The sequence below is a fragment of the Ictidomys tridecemlineatus genome, chromosome 10 (assembly GCF_052094955.1).
Source record: "Ictidomys tridecemlineatus isolate mIctTri1 chromosome 10, mIctTri1.hap1, whole genome shotgun sequence".
NCBI classification, from domain to species: Eukaryota; Metazoa; Chordata; class Mammalia; order Rodentia; family Sciuridae; genus Ictidomys; species Ictidomys tridecemlineatus.
This window is the reverse complement of record NC_135486.1, coordinates 13172151-13188929: the sequence shown is the minus strand read 5'-3', so window position 1 is coordinate 13188929 and position 16779 is coordinate 13172151. Positions and strand designations below refer to the sequence as shown.

Sequence of the window (16779 nt, the reverse complement as noted above, 5' to 3'; positions counted from 1 at the left end):
CTCTGAAGCCTGAGGGACTTGCAGTATGAGAGGCTTTCACTAGGGCTTGCCACAACTCTATACTTTCCCACCATTTATACTTCCACAGGGTCTGTAGAATCATAAGCTGCAGGATTGCTTGCATGAAAGCCTGGGCCAACTGCAGAGATCTTTCTTGTTCTGGATTCAAAGATGGGTCCCAGAACAAGAAAGAGCAAGGATGGTGTGGAATGTTAAGAACTTGAGGCTTATCTATGCTGTGCCACCTTCTTCATACCAGGAGGTACAATTTAATAATTGCTTTGGGGATGATGTCTGATTACTAGACCCATGAAAACATTGACAGGTTTAATTTTCAACCCTCTGGCTCATGCATATCTTACTTGTCTCCAGCATGCTAGCCACCTCTTGCTCAACCCACCCAATTAACAGTGTCATTGATGTAATCAATGTGATATTCTGAGGATGTTCATCCGGTCCAGATCTCTTTGGACTTATCATGGCTCTTTGGAGCAAAACTATTAATGTATATTGTTATTTTCATGGAAATGTGAACCATTTCTGATTGTTTTGATTAGAAAAGAATACCACATCTGGTGCTGCATCTAATCACTCCTCCTAATTCATTTAGTTTCTTCAGGGACCAGATTTGTATAAGATGTATCATTTCTATTCCTCTACCTCTTCCCGCACAATATGGCCCACCTCCCTTCCTGCACTGTTGCCACTTCCCTGACTGGAATTTCAACTTTGCTCAGCCCAGGTCATCACATTTTCCGTGCCTCCAGGGGCCACGTTAGTAAAAGTTTGTACCAAATCCTGGGATCCTAGCTAGGGAGTTAAATTCTGTGTCTCAGGGGAACACTTCCATATAAAATACTGTCCTCTATCAAACCTGCTCTGCTCTAGTATTTGTTTCTTCATAAAGAAACTGCAATGATTCATTAATCCCCATGAAACTTCAATGCTATCTATTTGGAAAATGTAAGACTACAGGCATTCAGTGTTGAGTATGTTATCAAACTGTAGAAAGAGTGTTCAGTATCAAGTGATTCATATTCATAGCCTATCTTGATTTTGGCTTGGAATCTCCATATTAATTACATTATTGTTCAGCCTATGTAGAAATATAGGAAAAACAGAGCTTCTGGTATTAAAATAAAATAAAAAGTACCCCCTGCCCCTGCACTGGAGACTGAAACCACAGGTGTTTTTTCATGAGCTACATCCCCAGCCCTCTAATTCTTTTGAGACAGGGTCTTGCAAACTTGCCCAGGCTGGCCTTGAACTTGTGATCCTTTTGCTTTGTGTGCCACTGCACCAGGCTCCTGAAAAGGCTTTAATGCTTTACAAATAAATTACTTTTCTCTTTTCATTTTTGGAATATTCATCTTATGGTCAGGTAATTTTATAATTTTTTCTAGACAGATCTTGGAAGTACTAATTAGTTGAGGAATTCAGCAGAAAATGCTATGCTCCCACATAGGGCACAGAAATGTTGTGACAAGTGTCCAGCTTTCCAAGATGTAATTAAACATATCATTTCACCTCAGATTCTTTGTTTTGTGAGTTATTAAAAAAAACCCACCAAATTTGTTGGATTAATCTCATTGCTTTAGAGTCATATCTCACGTAAAAGGCCCTTTAAAATTTTTAATTTAGTAAAATAGTTTTTTAAAAAATTTCACCATGGTAGTCTGTTTTCCCTAAACTTATATGCTAGTAAGTCCCAAGGGAACCAAGTTCAAGAATTTAAAACTCTCAGGCCAGGCATCATGGCACATGCCTGTAATCCCAAAGGTTTGGGAGGTGTTTGTTGCTGGTGTTGCAGGAGGATTGTGAGTTCAAAGCCAGCCTCAGCAAAAGTGAGGCACTAAGCAACTCAGTGAGACCCAGTCTCTAATAAAATACAAAATGGGGCTGGGGATGTGGCTCGGTGGTCAAGTGCTCCTGAGTTCAATCCCTGGTACCAAAAAAAAAAAAAAAAAAAAGACTCCCAGAGAGAAAAACACAGTAAGACAAACCATTCACTAGTGACAAAGGAGTCAGCAAACTATTGGAAAACAGAGAGCTTGTAATAATGAAAAAAGGACAAAGTTTTGTAACCAATCACTTATTTTCTTTTAAAAACACATAACCACATTAACTTTTGCTTTATACAACCATCTAGAAACTATAAAACAGTACCACATTGTGCATTTAACCTACTTATCAAGAAGGGAAATCCACGTCTTAAGAATTCTACCCATATAAGAAGGAAAAAGGAGACAGCTAAGAGCACAGTCACAGATACATCATGGTCCAAGCAAGCATCAGTTCTTTGACGTCACCTTTTCCATTTACTAGAGTGGAGAGTAAGAAAGAAAGCAAGGGAGAAAAAAGAGAGAAAGAAAGAAGCACCCACAGAGGACTAATCACAATCCATAGTTACTTTGACAAGGGTAGTTCAGGGTTTCATAGTATCATTTACCACACAGCGTGGAGGAGGTTGGGTATGTGAAGGAAACAGAGGGAGGGGGTCTGAAAAGCAAAATACATTTTCCCACCCCATTCCTCTCCTAAATACTCTTCATTGATACAAGCTTCTGTGCTAATGCAGAAAATGGCAAGAAATTAATCTTTACAATCTGATAAAGCTTAGTTTTGTAGTAAATGAACTGAGTGGCTCACAATTTTACCGCACAGTTTGGAGCAATAAGTGTCATGAATAATTACTCTTCAGTGATTTCCCACAATTTCTCCCTGTTCCCACCATGCTGGTGTTGCTACAGACAATCAGGAAAATGCAGGCAGGGATCTGAGGTACAATCAAGGGACAGTGAGGTGGAATCCTTGCTCTCTCTTAGAAGTCCACATCTATCTAGTAGTACTGCAGTCTGTCCTCTGATTTGCCATGGTATAGAGAAAAGAGAATAGAAGGCAAGTAACAACTGTTTTGAAGGTACACAAGGTGAAACTGTGTAGCTAGCAGACATACTGAATCCAAGGCAGACAATAGGTTATTTGATTGTCTTTCGGTTGATGGCACCGTACAAAAAAACTGAAGGTAGCATTGATTTAATAATAAATAGGCCAAAGTTTTGCTACAAGGAAACACACTTCAAAGGAAAATTAGCATAACAATTTTCTCCCCTTCAGGGAAAACTCTTGTCCCTCATGCTTCCTCTTCCACCCTAAGTAAGAAAGATTGTTCTGAAAGATTGTTTCTGAGGGGCAACTCAGTGCCAGAGTTTTGACAGTCGGTAAAAGAAAGGTTTCAGGAGCCATACCAATCAGCAGGTTCTTTCCCATTCCCAGGCAAGATCCTATGTTGCTTAACTTAAGCTTTTCCAAACCTAATGAGATGCTTTTACTTTTTCATATTTGTTGACTGGTGTGTGGTTAATGCTGGTTAGAAATTGTTCATCCGTAACACTGAACAGCAGACACTTCTTATGCTATAATACAATTAACTCTAACCCATATCACCATTGCCCTAACAAAAAGACTTGAAATACAATACAGAAAGTCAGGAGCTTTTAAGATTTAGTATCAAGACTGACATTTGAAATGCAGAAGTGTATGTATAAGTAATTGAGAAAACTTTAAAATAACGAGCAAAAAAAAATTTATATCAATGATGAAAAAAAAACTAAGCTGATGTAATTTATTTTTCTTTACCTTTTCAAAAGTCCTACCAAAACTTCTATTTCACCTGGTCACTTTAGATATTATCTGTAATGTACTGGTTTCTTATTAGATTTGAGAAAAGTATGGTGATTTTTGTAGTTGAGAAAGCCACGGATTCAACATGATTTTGCTTTAACCTAAGAAGCTATTTTAATTTTAAAAATTCAGTATGTTTTTTATAGTAAGAAGTACTTATTTTTTGAAAATTAGGCACCTTTTATGCAAACTGTTAAAATAACAATAACCTGAAACGTGTTTATCAAATATAGTGGTAATCATTTCCAAGAATCCCAAGTTTCTGAATAAAATAACACTATGGATAGGGTTATTTTCTGAATTCTTTTCTTTAGAATAAGAAAATGTTCTAGTTACCTGCTTAGAAAATTTCACGTGGGGATAAAGAACAATTTCGTGAATAATGCAAAGTAATGGAAAATAATGATAGGAGAGTAAAGGCAGCTCTTTCTGGGCAGTGTAACAACTCTTGGTGAGGGATGGAGATTAACACCTGCATACTAAGCTCACGTACCTCCCACGCCACCCTGCTTCTGCTGCCAAGGGCCAATATCCTCTTGTATTTTGCTATTTCCAAAATTAATTTACTCCTCTTCAACTAAAGGTCTGTTAATCTGATGACTATTTGACTCAGTACCAGGTGACTTTCTTCTATTCTTATCTTGCCTTAGTTTATCACTTCAGAAATGGATGAATTGTTTTCTCTGGTTGTGAATGTACTTCAGTCAAACCATGGTGCAAAGATACAATGTATCAACAAATTGCCATAGTAAGAGCTCAGTTAAATAGTAGAAATCTCACGTCTAGTATATTTAGGAATTGTGGATCCCCATTCTCCTTCCTTAAGGGTTTATACTGGTCTCTACTGGCATTCTCCTCCTACACCCTTGCTTCTGAATCTGAACTTAAGCAGTTCACTTAAGGAGTCTAACAACAAAGTACTGGAAAAGAAGGTTGCAGGTAGGGTTTCAACTTCTTTCCAAATTAAAAATTACCATCATGATTAATGATGACTTAATCTTTGAACATTTTATTCTCTCTATATGATATGAAATTGCCAATTATTTGTTATAATGGTATGGGCAGTCTTAAATATAGGCACTCATTTGTGCATAACAAATAAACCACTTTGCTGTTTTTCCATTTCTCTATGTACATCAATGCTTTCCATATTATCATAAAATAAAAATGAATTTTAATTTTTTATTAAACACTTTCCTTTTCATTATTCTGGGGTAGGATTTTAACTGATATTAAAAATTGAGTGGCTCTCAAAAATAAAACTAGAATTTTAAACCTAAAATCAGATCGAGGGCTGGGGATGTGGCTCAAGCGGTAGCGCGCTTGCCTTGCATGCATGCAGCCCAGGTTTGATCCTCAGCACCACATACCAACAAAGATGTTGTGTCCGCCGAGAACTAAAAAATAAAATATTAAAAATTTAAAAAAAAATCAGATCGAGTTTCTTTCACCTTTGGTTAGACTGTAAAATGACTCTGTGACAGTTATTTTTAAGAAAGCCATTGAGAGTTTCAGTGTACAGGAGTTTCCAGTAAAATTTTAGGTAGGACAGAGCATTCACACTGCTTAGGCATATACAACTGAGGAGAGAAAAATGAATATAGACTTTTTTGAAGGAAAAAATTTTAAATTGATACTTTGTCTTCCAAAGTCTCTTGATGAGGGAAATTCCTTTTTTCTATTTATAGCTTTAAAAGGAATGTGGAGCTGTGTGTTTAAATACATATTTGAGCATCTGTCATGATAAGCTGAAAGTTACATATGCCTATTTTTGAGTAGACTATGCCAGTAGGACAAATGCAGCAGAGAATACATTTTATCATTGTATTTTATATTAAGAAGTAATGTGGATATGAGAGCCTAGAATCATAGGAGTTGGAGAAAGACCGAAATAGCTATAGGATACACTGAAGTAGAAACACTGGGGGATTGAAATACCAGAAGCTAAGTGTAAGATTGTGTGTGTGACACCATCTAAATTTACTAATAGAGAATGAATCTGACAATTCAAATGGCTCTGGATACACATGAATATCACCAATTTTATTTGTATAAGAGATGACTGGTCATTGGACTTTCTCTATATCCTCAGGATAATTACTGCTATTGGTTGACAGACCAGTGATATCTCCCTCATAGTTTTAAGGTACAAAACCCAGAATAATCAGGGGAGAAAAATCCTAAATAGAAAAATGCAGTCTTTAATCCAACAAGGATCACTAAAGTGGTACCACTGGTTATTATCAAGGATTCAATTTATTTAACTTTTTTTTTTTTTTAAATAAGCACTTTCTTTTCAGTTTTGGGACAAGGGGCATACTTGGCAAAACAAACAAACAAAAAAAAATAGAGGCCACAAAATTGGATGATTTTTTTTTCCAGAAAAAAAATATCTTGATTCAGAAAGGGAACAAAGGGAAATTTTGGAGAGTTGTCAGAATAAAGGTGGAAGAAACTCCTTTTAAAAGAAACTGTCAGTTAATTAGAATAATTTTGGTAATAACAGTGACTTTAATGTTATCTACTGGAATTATGACAAGGGTTGAGTAAAGATTTATTTTGCACACTAGAAGAGCTGGTGACAAAAGGGGTGAACTAAAGGGCAGTAGCCATTTGTTTTTAAGACAAAGCAAGTGACAACAGCTGCCTTCCTACTTATTTGTTCCTTTGACTTAAATGAAGCTGAAAATGACAGAAGTAAGTTCAAGTCTACAGATGGTGACTCTGGAATCTTCACCTGTGTCTTGGAGGGGTAATTAAAACACACTTTACTTTTTCCTGGTATTTATGTTAATTTTGTTAGATAATGAAATGCTATTTTTAACTATTTTTGCCAGGCTGGAGACTGAGCCCAGGGTCCTGTGCATGCTAGGCAGACATTCTACCACTGAGCTACACTCCTCACCAGGCCTGAGATGATAGATTTAATGCTAATTATATTCAAGAAAGTAAAATGCCTTATAGTTTCAGGGCTTAATTTGGGAAGAAAGGGAATAAATGAGACAAAAAAGTGAAAATGGGCACTGCATATAGACTATCATAGACTGAAATTTCTAAGAAATATATGTTTTATGTCTGACTAGTTTTAGGCCCTCAAAAATTTTAAAGCAGGCTTCTATCATGGGAGGGCATGAAATTCCTGCATTAACACTGCTGGGAGAAATGGCTGCCAAGATCTTCTGTATAAATGTAATATGAAGGAGGAAGGATAATTTGTTTCACATGCTCAAAAATATCCCATTAATGGACTTTTAATTTGATCAGACTCTGGCTTAAATGGGTGAGACCAGAGGAAAAATTGTCTAAAAAGGGAGTAAAATAGCCCTGCTTTCCAGAGTTAGTAAAGATTACACTACAATCACCCTACATGCTGAAGCATAATAAAGTGTAACTTCAGTTATTATGGTTGGAATATGAGTAAATATTCCTAAACGAAAATGTATCAGATTCTCTTATGTGAATTTCAATCAGTGGGGTAAAAGTGTGTGAAATACGTGCCTTGTTATGAGAGATACTCTACAGCAGCAGCAACTTAAAATTTTAGTAATAAAACTTTGGCTTAAATTGAAAAGAAAAAAAAAAAAAGTCAAACTGGTGCAAGTTGTCTCCCTAAAGAGGTATGTGGAACTGACCCTCATAAATGTCATCCACATTAGTTTCCCCCATCTTCTTTCACTGTTATCACTTTCATTGCACAGGAGTTATAGCATTCTTTTATGGTTAATTTCATAAATAATGAGAAAACTATATGTAACAAATACATCATATTTCCCACCCACCCAGCAACCCTTCCCAAATAAGAAAAGTTACATCAAATTAAAAAGTAGCTTCATGAATGAAGGTACTGCTCCAAGTTGCACTTTCCCTGCAAGTGCAGCCAGTGCCTTTGCGCTGGGTATGAAGGAAAGGAAAAAGATTCTCCACATAAACTGACAAAAAATTTAAAAACCAATGTCCGGTTTCAACCAGTCAAAACCGAGCCAAGCAGAAGCCAAGCTATCTCAGTACCATCCCATCAGAAGGTCCTTGCAGTGCCTGTTCTTCCTGATAGGTATCTGTGTCCTTGTGATTGTAAACAATCCATAAGGTACAATGTTTTTGTTTCTTAAAACGTCCTCTGATTGGCAAAATGAAGTAAATATTTGTTTTAAAAATAGAAAATTAAAATTAAACCAGAAGAAAAGAAAAGAAACACAGTGAGCTTGTTTGGAGTCCATAGGATCCGATCTGGAAGAGCTCGGAAAATGTGTTACGTGTTTTCTCCTGTTTTCAGCTGGAAAAAGGTACTAGAGGTTGCGTTGGTCGAGGAAAGAATTGTAGAGTAGGAAAACCAAGGATGTTAATCTAGACTTCAGAGAATTCAAGTGTTAGCTTCATCATCTGTGTCTTCTATCAATACCTTAGTGTCACGAGCCTTGGATCTGGTGGTAAAAAAGGGAAAGAAAAGCATTTAGTTCATTACTACATTATAAACACACTCACAATGTTAGGTACATTTCTAATCTCACCACCATTAATATATATCCTAAACAGGTACCATCTATTGCACAAGATGATCTATTCCTGAAGTTATATGCTCAATTTCTGGCATTATTAGAAAAAGAGGAATGTAATAAGAACAATAGCAGGACATGTTTAACAGAGAAGAAATTTGAATAGGACCATCTGAGTTTGAGCACTGACTTTGATTTATGACATTAAATTCTTTTGAGTGCCCCTTTCCATATCTCTAAAGAAGGAATAAAAATAACTATTTCACTTAATATCCCTTTTACCTTATGTTCAGTATGCATATCAGGTGAGAAAATAGATGTAAAAATCAATAAAGCATAAACAAATAAATCAAAGACCTAAGGAAAGGCATGATAGCTGTTTGTCTTTAAATAGTTGGCAAAGCCTGATGCAGAAGAGGGAGGAGACTCATGTGAGAGAGCCCAATGAGAATCAAACTGATGAAGTCATAGTTTAATCATAAGGACATACATTTCAACCCAATATAATCTATCCACTGCTATAATTATCCAACAATAAAACCAGGTCCCTCAGATTATTATACAGTTCATTGCCACTGTTGATTTTCAATCAGCATAAAATGATCATCTATTCATTTTATACAGAAGGGATTTCTAAACTGGCTGAAATATGGGACTAGGTAACATTAAAGTATTCTGGAACTTCTTAAGAGTCCATGAAGTCAAGTAGCAATTGGGGAAATAACAGTTAATATTCCTACTTGACAGAAGGGGAAATTTACATTCAAAAGGTTAAGGATGTGCTAAAGGTTGCATGAGTCATAAAGTCAGAACTAAGATCTTATTTTAGATTTCCTTCTCTCTCTCCATCACACATAACCTATTCCAATCTAAATGTCTTTCCTTGGTTGCAACCTAAATTCTCAACGTTTTCCCACTAAACACCTGAAATTGAATATTATTTATTGCCAAAGGGTCTCTGTGTTTTTCAAACAGAAATAGTGTATGTTCAGATTGCCCTCTGCTGGTAACTAATAAGGATTAGACTTTCAAAACCAGGAGCTCAACAAGACTCTATATGCAGCATTTTCTTCCAGCCTGCTGTGCTACTTACCTTTCTTCTATGAAAAAAATGTGGTTTTCCCCCATGTACGAGATCAAGCTTTTACTTTTTGATCTTTGATGATATTTCATCTAGTCAACTAAAATTTTCTCATTATAGTTCTGTCACATGGTTTTCCTTTCTGCCCCTTGTTTCTACCTTGATAGTCTTCATGGAGTCTCTAGCCTATTCAAACACTCCTTATCCGTCTCCAAACTGCTGCTCATGCTTAAATCTCTTCCTTCATTTCAGTCTACTGTGCTATCCACTATCTCTAAACTTCAAATGCAGTCATCATATATCCTACATTTATTATTTCGGGAACATACAAAGTCAATGACTGATAAAAATATTGTAGGTATTTAATAAGATAAAATAGTCATTGCTTATATTTATTGGGGACTTTCTGTGAAGGAACTGGAGTAAGTTCCATGTGATAATGAACTTAATCCTCTTAATCACTGTATGAGCACAGGCTGTATTAGTCCCAATTTATAGAAGAGAGATAATATTAAGGAATTTAATCAAGGCTACAAAGATGACACGATTCCTACAGTTTATAACTGTATAAATTTTATACAAAACTACTGAAGAGTCAAGTAAATCCTTCCCCAACAATTTTGTCCCCAGTGTACCTTGTAATGTCCATTAGTGCACTAATAACATTTACTCTTTTTTAAGAAATATTTTTTAATTGTAGATGTACACAACACCTTTATTTTGTTTATTGTTAAATGGTATGGGATTGAATCCAGTGCCTCATGCATACTCAGTAAGTGCTCTACCCCTGAACCACAGCCCGGCCTTATATGAGCTAAAACATTCTGTAAGTTGGATCATATGAAACTGCTATTACTATTTTTTGTAGGTGAACAATGGTTAAATGCCTGTAATTTCATTCAGGCATTTAACCATTGTTAATTTGATAGCTTCTTAGTCTAATGTTACTTAATGCTAAAAACCAGAGGAATGCCTTACACTAGTAGCAGCTATACATACTGAGAAGCGAGGCGAGGCCGGCGCAAGGAGATGCTCTGGTTGTACTTCCATGACCGATTCTTCTGGCGGTTTCGTACCCCATCATCCTGATCCATCATCTGTTCTAGGAGTGTCTGATCATCTGCGTTCAGGGGGGCCACAGAGATGTCTCGCACAGCACGAAATTCACCACAGTTATTTAGATGTTCATTTTCCAAGCGGAAAAAGTTCCACACAAACCGCCTTAGCAAAATGGGGTAGAGCAAACACACTAATTATAAAAGTTGAATATACTACTACTATCTGGAAAGCTCCCAGAATATCAAGTTTTTACTGATGAAAACAAAAGAAGGAATTAAGAGCTAGAATATTTAAATGAAATGGAGAAAGGCAGCATAGAGGTGGGAAAATAAGAGTGGACTATGCAAAAGGAAAGCAGTTTTAGACTACTCATTCTTTCACTTCATCCAACAAATATTTACTGAATGCCAACTGCAAGGGAGGAAAAGGCATTGAATGAGATAGATAAAACCTTTGTTCTTATTTTACGGTGAAGACAGATATAAAAATCAACTGATGAAAAGCTGGGGAAAGTAAAGCAGGAAAAGGGCACAAAGTGTGACATATGGCTGGTGAAGGAGAGTTGTATGCATCTAGCAAAAAATCTGAATATAAGTAAGCAAGTCATGGAGAAAAATATCCTCATTGTGGGCCTGCTCTTAAGAGTATACTGGGATCCCTGCTGCTTTCCTTCTCTTTCTCTGCCTTCCGTCTGCCTGGAGGTGAACAGCTTTGCACCATCACATGCACCTGCCCATGTTCTGCCTCACATTCTGGCCTGGAAACCATGGAGTCAGGTGACAGAAATCTCTGAACCATGAGCCAAAATAAATCTTTCCTGATTTAAGTTGGCTTTTGTCACAAGTGTAATAGCTTTAACTCTGGGAGACTGTCTAGATTCAAATCATGGTTCTGCCACTTACTAGCTATAATGATCTTGGATGAGTTTCTTAGCCTATGTTTCAGGGTCATCGGTAAAATGGGATAATGAAAGCTACTTCATAACACTGTTGTGAGGATTCAATAACTTATTAATTATAAAGAGCTTAGAACAGTGCCAGAGACATAACTGGTACTACATATAGCGTTTGCTCTATCATCATCATCATTAGTACAGTTATTAATAAAAATGGTATAGTTTGAATATTGGGAACAAATACTTGAATAGCAGATGATAAAAATGGAGAGAGAGAGAGGGAGTGGAGACAGGAAGTGTAGACATTTCTTGAAGAATTTTGTCATAAAGAAGAACAGATAGATGGGCAAAGTTAGAGGGGGTAAGAAGATTCTAAAGTGTTTTGTTTTTGTTTTAAATGGGTGACAGAAAATTAAGCAAATGAGTTCTTTACATTTTTTTTAAAAATTTTCTTTTTTATTGTTGCATTTGAATTATACAGAATTATGGGTTTCACTGTGGATATTCATACATGCAAATAACATACTTTGAACATATCCACCAAGCAAATGATTTCTTAAAAAAGACTACCAAGAATTTAAAAAAAACTTAAAAAAAAATTAAGATATATATTTTTTTAAATTTACAAAGTAGCATATGAAAAAAAGAAGTGGGTGGAAGAGATGGTGGCATGATGTAAGATTCAGGCCCTAGACCTAGATATTTGGGAGAGTCAAGAAGGGAAGGAAGGGGAAAAATGGTCTGGAGAGAACACTGACAGCTACAAGAACACTGATTCCAGAGTTATTCTTTAACTTACAGGCTTTTAGTTTTATGTTTCCAGCTTTGATTACATTTTTATCAGGCAGTGTATGCCCACCCTGACTCAGAAATGTCATACACTTATCTGAGAATATCTTAGTATCATTTCATTTGTGAAAGATTCTCATTGGGTGAAGAGTTCTCATTTTCTTTTCCGCACACTGAAGATTTTATTTTAATGATTTCTGACTTTCATTGTTGCTGTTGAGAAGTCAGCTGTTAGTCTACTGCCACTCCTTTAAAGGTTATCTTTCTGGCTGCTTTTTTTAAAATAAGCATTTTTATTTTATATAATATACATATATAAAAGTTAGTAAATCAGAAGTATGCAAGCTTAATTATCATCAAATGAAAATCTTATGTAATTAATATCTAGAAATATGAAATTTATTAATTACCATATAACTCACTGAAAGCTACCTTTAGAGCACCCTACTATGCTAACTTGATTTTGTACACAGTATACAGTAGAATTCAATATTCATTTTTTTCCATATGGATATCCAGTTGACTAATTTTTTTGAAGGGGTGGACTGGGGTTTGAACTCAGGGTGCTTTACCACTGAGCTACATTCCCAAGCCCTTTTTAAACTTTTTTATATTTTAAGACAGGGTCTTGTTATGTTGCTTAGGGCCTCACTAAGTTGCCAAGTTTAGCCTTGAAGTTGTGGTCCTCCTGCCTCAGCCTCCTGACTCCCTAGGATTACAGGTGTTAGTTGACTCATTTTTTTAAAAAGGTCTTTCTCCTATGTTATGTAGCTATCTTTGACATAAATCAGGCAGTGTCAATATATACATGGGTATAATGTCAATATATACATGGGTCTAAATTCCCTGTTCTGTTTCAGTGGACTTTCCTTTCATCAACATAGTACACTATTTTGTTCACTATAGTTACATGATCAGTTTGTATCTGAGAGTATAAATTTTTAATCTTGTTCTTTTCAGGATAGTTTTGGCTATTCTTGATTCTTTATGATTCCATATAAATTATCAATTTTTACACACATAAATTTTTCATTAGATTTATGTCTAGGTAATTGATATATTCTAATGTTATTCAAATGTATTCCTTGTATTGAGGGGTATGGAAAAATCTAATAATTTATTTGTAAATTCTTTTGAACTTTCTGTATATGTAATCATGTCAGTGAGTAGTTTTACTTTTTTCTTTCTAATCCTTATATTAACTTTTTTCCTCACTATACCAGCCATACTTAGAGTAAAATGTTAAATAGAAATGGTGATGGTAAATATCTGCCTCATTCCTAAGCTCAAGGGATATTTCATAGTGTTTTATGTGGAAAATTTTTTTCATGAACAGGTGTTGAATATTGATTAAAATTTCTTTCTTTCTTTCTTTTTTCTTTTTTGAGACAGAGCCTTATTGTATTGCCCAGGCTCACCTTGAACTCCTAAGTGCAAGTCCTACCTCAGCCTCCCAAGTATCTGGGATGATAGTCGCACAGTCCCGGCCAGGTACTGATTTTTAACAATGGCCTTTTCTATATAGAGAGAGGTTCTCTGCACCTCCCACCCCTTTATTCAGTTAAAGTAGTAAACTATATTAATTTTTGAATGTTAAGTATTATATTTCTAGATGAACCTAATATGCTGGATTCATTACCTAATATTTTATTAGAACTTTTGAGATTATACTGTGAAGACAATACAGTGGTTGAGACAGATTAGTATATTTTCTTAGAATATTTTTATAGGTTTAAGTAATAAAGTCATGCTTTTTCACAAAAACAAACTGGAAAGTGTTACCTTTTTTTGTCCTTTTTCTCTGAAGCATCTTCTTAGTAAAGAGTAATATTTCACCTTCAAATATTTGGAAGAATTCCCTGGGCCTGGAGTTTTTATTGTGGGAGGTACTTTAGTAAGAATTTTATTTCTTTAATATATTCAAGTTTACCAGCTTGTCTGTTTCTTCTTTATTGGTTTTGGTGAATTATGCTTTTTTAGGAATTTGGCCATTTTTGTTTAAATTTTTAAATTTAAGACATAAAGTTGCTTCTAATATCATCTTACTCTTTAAAAAGAAGTCTTTAGGATTTTTTAAATAATTTGGGCCTTTTTTTCTTTATCCCATCAATTTCTATTCTTCATATTTTCTTCTGGGTTTGACCTGCTGTTTTAGTATTTTTTTAAAAATTTCTTACACTATATATTTTTCCAATATACACACCCTCTAAGCCTGGCTTTAACTTCAGTTGACATTTTCCTTTTGTTATATTTTTAATTTTATTCTATTCAAGATATTCTGACATTTGCATTGCAATTTCAATTTTGATCCTCAGGTTATAAATTTCTAAATATTTGGGAATTTTACCTTTCTGTGATTTGAATCATCTGAAATCTGTTGTGACTTCTTTTATTGCGCAATATGTGCTTAATTTTGGTAAGTGTCCTCTATGCATTTAGAAAAATGTTTGTGTAGTAGTTTATGGATGCAATGTTCTATATATGTAAATCATGTTAACTACTTATTAATCTATATTAAAGGAAATACATTAAAATCTTCCATTAAAATTCATCTACCTATACTTTTTAGCAATGTCAACTTCTGCTTTATATATTTTCAACTTTTATTTTAATTATTTTCAAGATATGTTATTAGGTATATATAAATTTAAGTTGGCAATCACTCTGAATCCCAAAGCCATCAGATCTAGTAAATTTTTAGTAGTTCAAAAGTAGCTTTAGTGTTCTGTTTATCTTGGGGTTCCTATTTTCACTTAGATTTTGTGCTATTTTGGTAGATCACTGATACTTTTGGAAGACTTATTAAACCTTTTTTTTTAAATTTTTTTTTGGTTGTAGATGGACACAATACCTTTATTTTATTTATTTATTTTACGTGATGCTGAGGATCAAACCTAGTGCCTTACACATGCTAGGCAAGCGCTCTACCACTAAACCACAACCACAGCCCCCATATTGAATCTTTTATCCAGCATTTTTGCCACTTTCAAGTGAGAAAGTTTGTCTGAATAACAGAGACTACCAAATTGCAAAATATAGTCCCAAAATATTTAAATTTCTTTTTAACACCCAATTTTAATTTATCACTCTCAAATGAATTAAAAAAACTTTAAATCACCATCAATAATTATTTTAACTATAAGAATTAATCTCTGCTAGGTGTGGTGGTGCATGCCTGTAATCCCAGAGGCTCAGGAGGCTGAGGCAGGAGGATCGCGAGTTCAAAGCCAGCCTCAGCAAAAAGTGAGGTCCTAAGCAACTCTGTGAGATCCTGTCTCTAAATAAAATACAAAACAAGGCTGGGGATGTGACTCAGTGGTCAAGTGCCTTGAGTTCTATCCCCAGTACCAAAAAAGAAAAAAAGAAAAGAAAAAAAAAGAAAAAAGAATTAACCTCTAAGTCTTTTAGATAGGATTTTCCAACTCTGGGGCTGATGAGAAGTTTAAGAAAAGTTGGAAATTTAAACTTCTCAAGAATAAGTTATATTAAATTCTAATTTGTAAGTACTGGGCATCTTTTTGGTAGAAAGAATCTTTGATAAACTTTTCAATGGTTTGCTTACCGGAAAACCTCGAGAGGAGCAAAGACAGTAGCAATGATGTCCCCAGCATGAGGCAACAAAGTTGTAGAGGTAATTGAGATTTGGATAGTCCAAGCAAAGCGTAGTATCACATCCTCTATGATGGCACAGTAGTAGTAGGCCTAAGGAATAATAAGCAAATTGAGTATGTTTTCCATTATCTTTCTCACAAAGAAGCATACCTACCAAAAGACTCATGCATGTTCTACCAATAGGCATAGGTTCAAGAGGAAAAAGTTATATTCTATTTAATTTTGCATAAGTATATATTATATTTTAGGAAAAACTCATCAATTAGTTTTCTTCTTAAATGATGTGATATTCAAAACAAAATATTAATGAGTTTCAATAATCATTTAATAAATATATTTCATTCCCATATTATATACAAACTCTCTTCTAGGCTCCAGAAAGACAAGCTAGATGAGAAACTTGATCAATTGAGGTTACATTCTAGCAGCTACATGATAATGTCTTAACAGATAATATTAAGGATCATTAGCAGATTTACTAACTGTGCTTTTTGCATTTGTGTTTTCAAATTGCCTTACCTTGTATCTGAAGAAAGTTTTGCCTTGTTTTTTGCTCTAACAGCAAAAATGAAATTAAACTAGGATAAATTTTTTATTTGTTCTAATTAGTTTGGATGAGTTTTTAAAATGATCTATTTTTTTACATGGAGAACATAGTACTCTACTAATACTTCCAGGTACTCAGCATGATTTAGGATTCTAGTTCTAGCTATACAAATGTCTTAAATATACAAAATGCCAACATATATTTCAGGGATTTGCTCATTATTAATAAAAATTACCTCTTTAATACATTTATTTAAAGGTTGTGATATTTTGGGAACTAGAATTGCTATTTATTAAGATGTAATATTAATTTAATTTTAACAAAGTAATACTAGTCATTGTTAGGCTATTAACCAAAAATAACCAAAACAATTAACCTTGCTACCTTCCTTTTCCATTTTCTAGAGATGTTTTCAAAATTTGTAGTTACTCTACTAATTACCCTGTATATTTCTAAGTAATGTGTATATATGGTTTCATCTTGATTAATCAATTTTATACAATATCCATTTAATGCTGGTTATTTAGATTTTATGAGGATTTTAACACATTCTCATATCTCTGTATCCTTCCCCATCTTCTCTCTATAGTGATAATGCAATTTTTGGACAAATCCACAT

General features: G+C 34.6%; 1 protein-coding gene and 1 long non-coding RNA gene across 2 annotated transcripts in view; one reads left to right on the top strand and one right to left on the bottom strand.

Moving 5' to 3' along the window:
• Positions 1 to 2033: 2033 nt before the first annotated feature.
• Xpr1 (xenotropic and polytropic retrovirus receptor 1) overlaps positions 2034 to 16779 on the bottom strand; it is a 172492-nt gene continuing 157746 nt past the window's right edge. The window contains exons 13-15 of the mRNA XM_078022430.1: positions 15564 to 15703; positions 10258 to 10479; positions 2034 to 8105 (exon numbers count right to left, since the gene is read on the bottom strand). Of these exons, the coding sequence (XP_077878556.1) occupies positions 8045 to 8105; positions 10258 to 10479; positions 15564 to 15703 (423 nt within the window). The 3' untranslated portion in view covers positions 2034 to 8044. The remainder of the gene's footprint in view (positions 8106 to 10257; positions 10480 to 15563; positions 15704 to 16779) is intronic.
• LOC144367132 (uncharacterized) overlaps positions 11691 to 16779 on the top strand; it is a 202199-nt gene continuing 197110 nt past the window's right edge. Inside the window, exon 1 of the long non-coding RNA XR_013426416.1 lies at positions 11691 to 13492. This is a non-coding gene — a long non-coding RNA (uncharacterized LOC144367132). The remainder of the gene's footprint in view (positions 13493 to 16779) is intronic.